General features: G+C 39.9%; 1 protein-coding gene across 1 annotated transcript in view; it reads left to right on the top strand.

Moving 5' to 3' along the window:
- Positions 1 to 4826: 4826 nt before the first annotated feature.
- The window catches only part of LOC104536853 (rap guanine nucleotide exchange factor 5-like), a 12035-nt gene continuing 5173 nt past the window's right edge, over positions 4827 to 11688 (top strand). Inside the window, exons 1-2 of the mRNA XM_010179582.1 lie at positions 4827 to 4905; positions 7965 to 8029. Of these exons, the coding sequence (XP_010177884.1) occupies positions 4863 to 4905; positions 7965 to 8029 (108 nt within the window). The 5' untranslated portion in view covers positions 4827 to 4862. The remainder of the gene's footprint in view (positions 4906 to 7964; positions 8030 to 11688) is intronic.

Raw genomic sequence — 11688 nt, 5'->3', positions numbered from 1 at the left:
TTTTTATATTCAATGTCCTTGCGTTGTCTGAAAAGGACTCAATCTTTCAGTATATCAGATTTCCTAATGGTCTAGAAATAAGCAGAGTCTGGTCATATATAGTAAAGTGTCAAAGAATAGAGGTAGCAAGCAAATTCCAAAGGGAACTGGTATTGGAACCAGTGCTAACTGCAACTAATTTATAGGGATATGTAAACTGAACATTAATCAGATTTTCAGACAATAAAAATGATGAGGGATTGCAAATGCATTGGAGGATAGAAAAAAAAGAATGATCTAAGGAGTCTGGTGGCATGTGCAAACAACAGTAGGATAAGATTTAATTTAGATAGATGCAAAGTAATTCAGCTAGGGAATGCTAATACTGAGCTGAAGAAATAAATGCATGACTGTAAAGAACAGAACTGTGACAAAGGTCCTTGGGTGATAATAGATGACAAATTAAAGGCAAGGACAAAGCGTGATGCTGTTCCAAGTAAATAATTTGATATTTGTTTTATGCTTGTATAGGAGAAAGGTGTAAGAACTTGGAGCCAAATCAGTAATTATGTTTCTCCTTCCCTCCCCACTGTCTTACTGCATCTCCTTGGTAAGAAGGAAATGCAGGAGAGAAACGTTAAAATAAATTACAAAGAATTCAATGAAGGATAATAACAATATGGAAAAGTAGATTGCAGGCCATGACCACAAAGAGAAATTGAAGGAACCAGTGATGTGCAATTTACAGAAAAGATGAAAAAGGGGATGAAAATATAATACAACAGAATAGAGGTCAAGGAATTATTCTGAATGATAAAGGACAGCTGAGAGTAACTTGGAGATTGAGAAGGGAAAATTACTTTTGACAGCAGAGGAAAAAAAAATAACCTGCCAACAACAGAGTTGATGAGACAGTGGAACATTTGCTAAAAAACTTCTTAGAGACCCCATCACCTAGACTGCAGGTGGTCATGAGAGGACATTTAATGAGTTCATTATGTGGAAGATGATTGTATGTTAGTGCTGAGGGTTGAAATGGGACTCAGTAACCTAGGATACCTGTGCATTCCATTTATCTCTGATTCTGAGTACAAAAAATCAGAATAAAGTGTTCATATTTTTATTCCACAGCTGTAAAGCCCAAAGAAATCTGAATTCATTCTTTGCTATTGTTATGGGTCTCAACACTGCATCTGTCAGTCGGCTGTCTCAGACCTGGGAGGTAAGACGCATCTTTACATCTTTTAGAGTCTGTCAAAACCATTTCTCACAAAGGGTGTATACTGGTGAATTACCTTTCCTTTATTGGATTTTTGTGCTGAAATCAAACAGGGAGCAAGTGTAGGTAAAGAAGCTTCTTTGTCACCTGAAGTGTTAGATACACAGCTATTCAGGTAAAACTAAATGTGTCCTGGAGTTTTTCGATAAGAACAAAGGGGATCTTACCTTCTTAAAATTATCTTAGTATTTTAAGTAGATGTCAGAACAGGCAATCTTATAAGGGTGACTCCAAACAGGGAATCCCTTATTATGAAATAATTTCATTCAGAAAAACACAAAGTAGAAATAAACCCTCTTTAATTGTCCTTGATCAGCTCTTTTGCAGTTGCTCATCTTGAACAAGAAAGTTAGAAAATGGCCACGAATAAGGAGCACACGAGAACAGAAATTATCTGCTGGAGAAGCTACTGGTTACTGGGATGTTTAGAGGAGGGTCCCGCTGGGATCTGTGTTTATATGGAATTTTTTTTTTCCATCTAAGTAAATTATTGAGTGGTAGTATCTGCAAGCTTACTGTATCTGCTAATGAATCAAAAATTGAAGGAGTAGTTTAGTGTTATGAGGTGAAGCATCATACCTCCCCTATGCCTCAACACCACAGGTGGTCAGTAGTCAAAAAAGGTCAATCTGTAATACCAAGTGACAGAGAATGGCTGTGATCTCTTGCCGTGGAGCACCTCTTGAGCACCGACAGCTGAAACCAAATGGCCATCAGAGACTTACAAACCTATCTGACACTGCCCAGAGCAAAGTATTCCCTCTGAGCTGAAATCATGCATACGAAAAGATCTCTGCCTCTGTCAGTGGCTTCAGCACGAAGGGAAACAAGGGCAGTGACTGTTTCTGTGGGGAGTTTATAGGAACTTGGGTAGGCAAGAAGGAGCTATCTTTAAATAACAGGTACAGCAAAAATTTTAGAGAAAAATACATACCTGAGGATGACAATACAGAAACTCTCTCTCTTTCCTACTTTTAAACTGCCTTTCCTGCTTTTAAACTGCCTTGCCCATTAGGGAGCATTTGCACTTGCCAGCTTTTATGGGTTGGCTTCCTCCCATTTCTCTGGGCTTTGGTATCAGAGTGGAAAGGCTTAAATATTGCATTAAAGACACCTGGTGGCAATAGTGTAGATCTCTCCTGTGCAGAAACACGCAGAGCTCAGCTGAGTGATGAGACCTCTGGAAATCACGTGCTGCTGGTGGACTTCTCCCAGGGAGAGCAGAATATATTGTTTCTTGGAACAAGGAGTGCATCTGCATATGTATCACTGTAAATATGTCAGGTTTCTGTGTGTGAAATATTTATGAAGTCGTGTGCATTTTTTTTATTTGTGAAACTTCACTGGAAATTTCAAAAGCAGAAGGTTATTTGCATTAGTAATGTGACTTTTAGAAAGTAGAGCAATGTTTATAAATTAATTATAATTACTTACACATGTAAATGAAGCCACCTAAATTTAAGCAACCATTTAGACTCTAAATTATATTGGCTCTGCACTTGAATTCTTAAACAAGTAGTATGGTCCCAAGCATATTCTTCTACTTTTTTTCTACAGTATGCAGTGTTTTAATGAGCCTAACTTTCTCTGATTGAAGATACTAAAATTTTGCAGTTGCAATTCCATGTTCAGTTATTTTAGCATTTTCATCATACAGCACATCCACTTAAACTTAATTTTTCTAAATCTTTTCTCTTGGTAGTGTCATTGTGGCTGCCAGAGTCTAAGGACAAAGGCAAGACAGGATTTGTACTAAGTAGGAATAGGTTTTACTAGACTAACTTGTATGGTCAGAGGAAAATAAGACAGGCTTTGAGGTCCACACACCATTCTTCAAGTCTGAAATACCAGGAACAAAATTTATACTGGAGAACAACTGCTTTGAGTATAATGAGGTGAATCCATTAAAGCATCTTAAAGATAAAAGGAAGCAGATGCTTGTGGAGCAGAGTGGCAAGAAGGTAGTTTGTGCCTGGGCTCCCTTGAGAGGGGTTTTGTGTACCTCCCAGTGGGATTAGGATGAAATATCAGTAATGGAGTAATCATTTAAGGAAAGACAGATTACAACAAATGATTTAACCTGAATGCAACCACAGCATCTGAATTCTCAGCCTGTGTTACTGTTTCTAAATTGATAGAGATATTAAGGTAAATGCAGCAGACATGGAAGCTAGGGAAGAAATTAAAACCAACTGCTAACAAGCAGTTTCCATAAAGGAAGGATGCAGGGCCCAGAGGTGAGTCTGCAGGGTCTGGCATTGCACTGAACACAGTCTGTAATTAGGGCTCTAGGAGTAGAGGTTAACTGCCTGTTGGTAGCTGCAGCAGGGGCTTCACACATGGCAGCCTTGTGGAAAAAAAATGCCTCAGCACTTCTTTGCCTTATCAGTTTTCCTTTCTTTTTCTCTGTTTTCTCCGCTTCAGAAAATTCCTGGGAAGTTCAAGAAGCTTTTCACTGAACTTGAAAGTTTGACGGTAAGTCTGGTGCTGACAGCAGAATGGCATTGCTTGTCTTCACCTGCCTTCCTTCTTCCTAATTTATCTGGAGGCTGCCTGTCATTGTCTGGAGCTGGGACTTGTCATGTCAGATCCATGATTTGCCGAAGGCCATGCAGCTCCCTCCCTACAAGCTCAAAGGTGGTCTCCAAACACAAAAAGGAAGAAGCCTGTATTCCTGACAGCTGGAGGAAGGGCAGAGAGAGATGAATGTAGTGTCAGTTCCCCAGCATCAATTTGGAAGCTGTTCTTTTGCTGTGGTGGTTAATCAGCCTTTATCTGATGCAACGTGCTGCAGATCAGGAGGACAGCTGGAGTTTGGAAAAAAAAAAATCAAAATCTGAGGCTAAGGGTCTTTGTCACCATTATCAAAGTTGAATAAACAAGTGTTTCCTCTGGCTGTGGGTGCGTGGTGAGATCACTGCCTGGCACGGGGAACATGAGATCCAGCCTTTAATGGCTGTTGCGCTTCTGTACTTAGAGTCCTTTATAAATTAATGTGTTTTCAAGATTGTGCGTGAGCTGCTGTACGAAAATGTTCGATTATATGGGAAGTTGACTTCTTTAATTACTTGCACATCGCCACTGAAACATGCTCTCTTATTTTCTTTTAAGATCTCTAATATGCTCCATTGATCTGAAAGCAGTTTTTGTTGGGATTTTTTGTTGTTGCTGTTTGATGTGTGTTTGGGTTTTTTTTAAGAATAAATTAGTAATCAGTACATTCTGGGATATGTTTTGTGCTAGATAGTAAGCTAAAGAGATTTTGCTAATAGAAATTTGTGGGGAAATTACAGAGCAGTCCCAGTGAATCTGTTCTGCAGCTTACTTCCATTTTAGCACTGCTTCATCTGGAGGAACCTAATTGTTTTTGTTCCTTTCACTGTTTATGTTTCCTGTTCAGTTTAGTAAGTCACTAGCTTAGAAAACCTTTATCTACCTCCTTCCCTGAAGAAACCTTTTGTATCTAAATCATGTTCAGATCATAAGTCTGTAATGGATTTAGAATTGCTCTTTTTATAGCCTATTGATTTTTCTCTCTATTACCCAAATGGTTTTGTAGGACCCTTCTCTGAATCACAAAGCTTACAGAGATGCATTCAAGAAAATGAAATCTCCAAAAATCCCCTTCATGCCCTTACTTCTGAAAGGTAATGTTAAAGCTTGGCTACTCTTCTTCCTTGTGGTTAATTAAAATAAGTGTAAGGTGCTTTTTCCTTCAGGTGGTCTTATGATAAGTATGTGGCAGATATAGTGGTAGCTACAAGGTAGCACTTGGTCTGGATAATAAACGGCTGCCTTTTAAGACAGGTGGAAGATGGCAATTTTCACACAGGTTTTCAAACTTCAGTACTGTCCCATCAGGTGTGGATAGAGCCGTGTGGTGTTGCTCTGGCCACATCCTCCTTGGTGGAGAAGCGAGACCTTGCAAGCCCAGCTGCGCTGGGTGCACTTCTTATGCTACTTGGTGTCACCCTGAAGGCAGAACCTGCCCTGTCTGCCTGTCCTGAGGGGAAAGGATTGTGAAGTCTCTTGAGTGACTGAAAGAGGTTAAAAAACTCTTATTATTAAAAAAAAAAGTATTGTAAAATAAAATAAAACTACTTGCTTAATGCAGTGAGCTGGGCAGCTAATTAAGTGGCAGGTATTTGAGATATTCTGTTGTCTTGGAATCATTAATTATTAATTGCCTTGTCTTTGAACATGGTGAATTCATTTGCTTGTTCCTGTATTCCGAAAGTGTTCTCTTTAGGCTGTTTATGCCAGCCTGCTGCTGCCGTGAGTTTAAAATGTTTGAAGAGAATTCTCCAGATCTGTCAGTGACAGTTCGGGAGCCGTCAGGCACTTCCTTCCCCTCTTTGCACAGATCAAAGGAGTTTGCATTAATTCAGATGGATACAATTATCAAGGCTTCAAAATCAATAATTTTTAAGTGTTCTCAAGTATCTGCAAACAGAGATGGCAACAAAACAGTAACTTGTAGCGATGATTTTTGCATAGCACAGCAATATGATGTGTAAGAACACGCACATAAACAGCATTCATGTCTCTAAAATGTATTTGAGATAGCAAGGAGGCTTTGCCAAAATAATACGATAATTTTCCTCAGTGCAGTGATCCACAGGGAGATGTTGCCAAAGTTGGCAATTCCTAAAGTATTGCATAGTACGTAGGACTTTGTTCCACGTCAGGCATGTTTGTATTAACGTTATTTCCAAGACCAATAAAATAAGGATGGGTAGCATAGAGATCATTAATAACTCAACAAACTGCTGTATTTCAACCCAAGAGGAACAAAAGTAGTTTCCAGAAAAAAATGAAAATCATTAATAACTTTAGTTATGAAAAATAACTTTAAAGTGTCCTTTTAAAGTTAATTAAATTTAAATGCAGAGTGCTCTTACAGTACACAGACACAGCTTTTGAAAGTCAGGCAGATTTTTCAAATGTGTAATATAACACTGTGATGTACCCTTACAACCTAGCTCAGATGCAATTTTCTGCTCCGCTGAATTTATCTAGACTCTTAGTTGTTGGCCGCGAAGCAAATTTCTGTTCCTTCTACCCTCAGAGATACACGCATTGCTGTCATTGACTTAAAAAGCTGTGGAAATTTCTGCTTCCAGTATAAGTTTTTCATTAGAAGTGACAGATGGTTTTTAACTGTATGGATGCAGGGACAGGCAGTGCCTGTGTCCTGAAACTGTGTCCTTTCTCTAGCTACACCAAAGCAGCCCAGCAGAGGAGGTGTAATGTGTCCTGTTCCTTCATTTCCCCCTGATTATTAGGATGCTGCCCAGAGGCAGAGATGGTGCTGGAGGCATCCCCAGTGTATGCCATGCTTGCCCCACTTGCTCAGGAGTGCCGGCTGCACTCACAGAGACAGTTTTTGAAACAAAAGGAAATAAATCAGGTTGGCTGTTTTGGGGGTGTGACAATGCAGCCCTCAGTGTCATCTGCAGGTTTTCAGTCCTAAAATCCCCTGCAACTAGAGGGACCAAATGGGCATCAGAGGGAGTCCTAGAGGTGAGCACAGGAGGAATGCTGAGATGCATAGTTGAACTGGTGGGTTGGAGGTTGGCATCTCTGCTGAAGGGGATATGTTGCCTGTCTACTGCGTGTCATTTGCCTGCTGGCAGACACAGCTGTGACTTTTAAGTAGTTGTGGTATTGGGGTGCTGTCTCATTACAGTAATGCCATCTCCTCCTCTTACTCCTGGATACCCGTACATCCAGGAGAGAGCTGGTGCATGGTGGTGGTGCTCGTAACAGTATTTTCAGTCACCTGGAGGCTGCACTATCAGAGGCAGAGCTTCAGTCCCCATGGCAAATCAGTCCATGTCCTTGGTTCTTCATGACAAGGATAGGTCTTGCTTTGTGCCCTAATATGCGTTAGAGAAATGGAGAAAATGACCTCAAGTTACTGTTTTAATTGTAATCTTTACTTAGTAACATTTGTGTTGCCTGATATTCCCCTTTCTCCAGTTCATTACACTGTGTTCAGTTCCCTTCCTGGAGCCAAATATAGACCTTTTCCTTTTCCATTCGGTGACCTTTTTGTTGCCTTTGCAAATTCCCTCCAACACCATTGTGTAAAAGTGTTGTTTTTCCCTAACCGTGATGCTTATCTCAAGACTCTGAACTTCATTTTGGTGGTTTGAGTTTAATCTCCCTGGCTGGCCAATGCTGTAGCCTGCATCTCTGCAGTGGGTGGACTTCAGAGTCATTGTGTCCCACAGAGATGATGGGGTGTCCAGCACCTGGTAGTTCTGTCCCCACGGAGCCCTGGGCTCAGACCAGCCAGCCCCAGCGTGGGCACAACCACGGGCAGTGTGGCCGATGCTGCAGAGTGGGGAGAGAGGGAATGCCATGGAGGGCCATCCCTCTGGATGCCCCTGCCTGCTGCCAGCCATCCTCTCTATGATACATACACAACCCAGAAGTAACAGACCAGGTTTAATAAGAAATCTGTGCTCTTGAAAATCCTCTTGTTATGATACATACATAGTGTTGCTGTCTGATAATCTCTGCATGTCATTATACCTGGCTTCTGTTCCCTTGTCCTAAGGTATTGTGTCAGTCCTTAATGGGATGTTTTCCTCTTTTTTTTTTTTTCTTTTTGTTGCTGTTTAGTAATTTTATTTTTTTATATTAAACAACAAACAAAGCCATGAAAAATAATTCTTTTCTCTTTATTTTTTTTTTTCAGATGTAACATTCATCCACGAAGGAAATAAAACTTTTCTGGATAACCTTGTTAATTTTGAAAAGCTGGTAAGCTAATTTTGTCTTTCATGTTTTACAGAGAGATTCACATTCTGTTTCCTTTCCCCTTCTTATCTTGTAAGACTAAAAGGTTTTCTTTTGGCTGAATTGGGAATGAGTAAACAGGGATAAAAAAAAGGCAAACAGAATAAAACAGCCAACAGTTCATCTCCCCTGCCCCTCTCCTCTGCTCCTTTCTGTTCTTACTCCTTCCTCCTCAGTTCTCTGTAATGTGGCTAAACCAGTGATGGCCAGCATTGGTGCCACACAGTCCACTCAGTTTTCTCTCCTTTGCACCACCTCATGGACTGTTTCTCCTCAGTTAAGTTCTCCTGCTCCAGCTTTGTCTGAATTATATTTACTTTTTTTTTTTTTCCCCCCCTCAAGGTACTAAAGAAAAGGTTTCTCTAGTTTATCACTTCCCACTGGGATTCCGGGGTTTTTAGAATAAAGTAAAATTTAGCTAGGTTAGATGATGCCCAGTGCCTGAAATATGAATTAAACTGATTGTAAATACCACTATACTAAATTTTTACTAACTTTATACTAACTTTTTACTAACTAAAGTTTGACTAACTTTTATACTAAAGGCACTTGCTGACATTGAATCTTTGGCCATATCTACTCTAGACATCATAGGACATCTACTCTGGCATGCTATTACTAATAGAGGTTTGATTTATCTAATTTGCATATTTCATTTATTTGTTTATAACATTTTTTGTAGCACTGAAAGCCATAGTTTATATATCTAAACAGTGGTGGAGTGGAGAACCTTTGATATTTTTTTTTTTAATTTTTTTTTTTTGGCCTGGAGTATTTGATCAAGAAACCAAAATGTTCTTCCCAATTGTTCTAGATGTGCCGTGAGACTGTTAGTCCAGATGGCTGTGCCTGGTGAATTGTTCCCGACTATTTTCTCCATGTGTTTCTCCACTTGTTTGCAAATGAACATGCAACCATGAAGTTATTCATGGACCAGATGTTGAAGTTTTTTGTTTGTTGTTGGTTTTTTTATTAACATCCCATCATAATGTATGTTGTCTTTCAACTTGCAAGCAGATGTAGACTTTGACTTTTGAACCTGAGCTCCTCTTTTTTTGTCTTCTATTTGATTTCTGTACCTTTTCTTGTTGCAGAGTTTGCAAGAACACCGATTTGCATTTAATGAGAGGTTTTCTTGTCCCAAGTCCATTAACTGTTTGACCTTTAGGTGTTTGCATAAAACTCATTAGCATGTTCTTCTTCATTGCCTCTTGGAAGTACATCCAATTAACATGTAAATTAAACTAGCCCTTGATGCACAAGGATTGTTACTAAAAATCCCTCCACTGGCCCATATATTTATTCAGTGAATATGTAGGATGTGGTTCTTGATCCAGTCTTAGCCAGACCTGGTTAGTTGGTTTGTTTGTTGTTTAATCACTTATGCGTTTAATGTATGCTGGGCTTGCTGGGTGAGATTTCCTATCCTTTCTGTCACAGTTGTGTCTCCAGAAGCAGTCGGAGCTTTGCTAATTGACTTCAGTGAGCCAGGATTTCACCTTTTTCATGCAAATAGATAATGGGCATTTTAAATGCCAGGGAGGAGAGGAGAGTCTGAGGTGATGGTTGTGGGGTGAGGGTTGTTCAAACTGACACTTCCTCCAAGTTATTAGTCAGATCACACCCTCAGGAACATGCTGTCTCGTACATATGAATGCAGGCAATAGTGCAAGCTTAGGAAGCGGGGGCTTAGGAGAGATTTAAATATGAGCGTAGTGGAAACTCAGGGAGTACGCATATTACACTGCTTCATTTGGATGCTAAACTATTTAGTCAATGGGCACAAACTTATTAACAAGATGCATCACACATGATCACGTATACATCAGTTCATGTTTCTTTTCTAATTATAAGGGCTTTCTCCCAAGGGAGAATGTCTTCCTTGGTGTTCTGTACTGTACTGAGCACTTTCTGGCCTCTGCTGAGAAAAATTAGGATTGACATTGACTCCTGCCTGGTTTGGATCAAGCCACTGAACCTCACCTGCAAATTTGCTGTTGCAGAAAAAGAAGAAAAGAATTATTCTACCATAGCAGATTACTGCTTTGGGGAAGGAACTTACTGTCATAAATGCATTGAATTTCTACTTATGAATTTCAAAGCAAAGATGGTTTCTCATGTCTCCATTTGGATCAGTATTTTGAAATATTTCATTTCTTCATTAAACATCTCACCTGAAGGAGGACTTGTCAGTCTGAACCATTGTTTTTTTTCCAGCTATATCATTTGGTTTAATATAATATATTCTATCTCCCTACAACCCCCGCTTCTTTTATATTCTTAGACCATCATGGCCCCAGCAATCCTACCGTGACTGAACTTGATTTGACATGACGTGACTGCAGTAAAGACAAAGTTATTTCAAAATATAAAGAAGGGAATTTGCAAAGAGAAGAAAATGAAATGATCCTTTGTCTCAGGAATGTTACCTAGTTTTAGCAAAAGTTGAAGGGATTGCAGTGGTTTATTTAACTCCATGTTGGGCAAACTCTAGTCTAGAGTAGTGTTAGATTGATATTTAGTACCATACCTACTTTCTCAACTAAATCTGAAGGAGTAAATTAAAATAAGATTTTATACTGTTGCATCTCAAGGTATTTCCATGGTATTTACTGAGCTGCTTCACTGAAATGTTGTCGTCTTCAGGTTTTTTTTCTCCAGTCAGCCATCAGTCATATCTTGGCAATGACATGTCTTAGGCACACTCCAGCAAACTCTAATACAGGTCAATGGCCATTACCATTTTAGATAGCACCTTCTTACCTAGTGCCTTCGGCTGTAAGGACTGCTGTAAGTATGTGCAACTCCCAAGCCTGAGTTTTTGCTATCCTCAGTTAAAGAAGTGCTAATGATCTGAGGTAGCTTGTAGGCCGAAAGGCCAGGAAAAAGACGGCCAGGAAAAAGATGGGTTACTCATCACACTAACAGTATGCAAGCACCTGTTTAAACAGTCAGGAAATAGCATTTGCTTTGCAGATGAACTGGCTGATTTTCTGTATTACAATTGGATCCTAGAGAGTTGAAAAGAGACAGAGAGAAATGTGTGCTTTAAGGGATTGTTACACAAATAGGTTCTTCTGTTACCAGAGCATCACCTTCAGAAGCCAGCCCTGGGATGTAGCCCCACACCGACTGACTACAAAGGAGAAGCAGCAAAGAATGACAGCGTGGGTGATAGTGGGGTCTCTCTTACTTCCGACGGCCAAACACACTGGGTATCAGCTGAAAAACATCACAGCAGCAGCACTAGTGGAAGTTGTAGCTCTCTCAGTAGTCATGCTATTGTTCATGAAATCTAGATCTTCTCATCAGAACTTCATTATAATCAGTGCAAGGACATCAGCACACGAGACTGCATGATTTCATGGCAAATGAAGCACAGCGGGTAGCAAGAAAAATTATTTTGATTCACTGATGAAAGGGATATGAAGTTTCTATTAAATGTGCTCTTGTGATAAGCTTTTCTGTGGAGAAGCCTTGTAAGCCACTCCCAGAGAGTTGAGAGATGAGCTGTTCTGCGTCATTCTGGTCTTAAACGTACTCTGCTCAGGCCAGTTAATCCTTTCCGCTTCTGATTATTTTTCAGGGAGATATGAGGAGAGCATCAGCTGTTTGCATGAGCT

This window comes from Mesitornis unicolor, unplaced genomic scaffold, assembly GCF_000695765.1.
Source record: "Mesitornis unicolor isolate BGI_N332 unplaced genomic scaffold, ASM69576v1 scaffold19822, whole genome shotgun sequence".
Taxonomy (NCBI): domain Eukaryota; kingdom Metazoa; phylum Chordata; class Aves; order Mesitornithiformes; family Mesitornithidae; genus Mesitornis; species Mesitornis unicolor.
The sequence above is the reverse complement of the archived record's forward strand: the minus strand, read 5'-3'. Positions and strand labels throughout refer to the sequence as shown.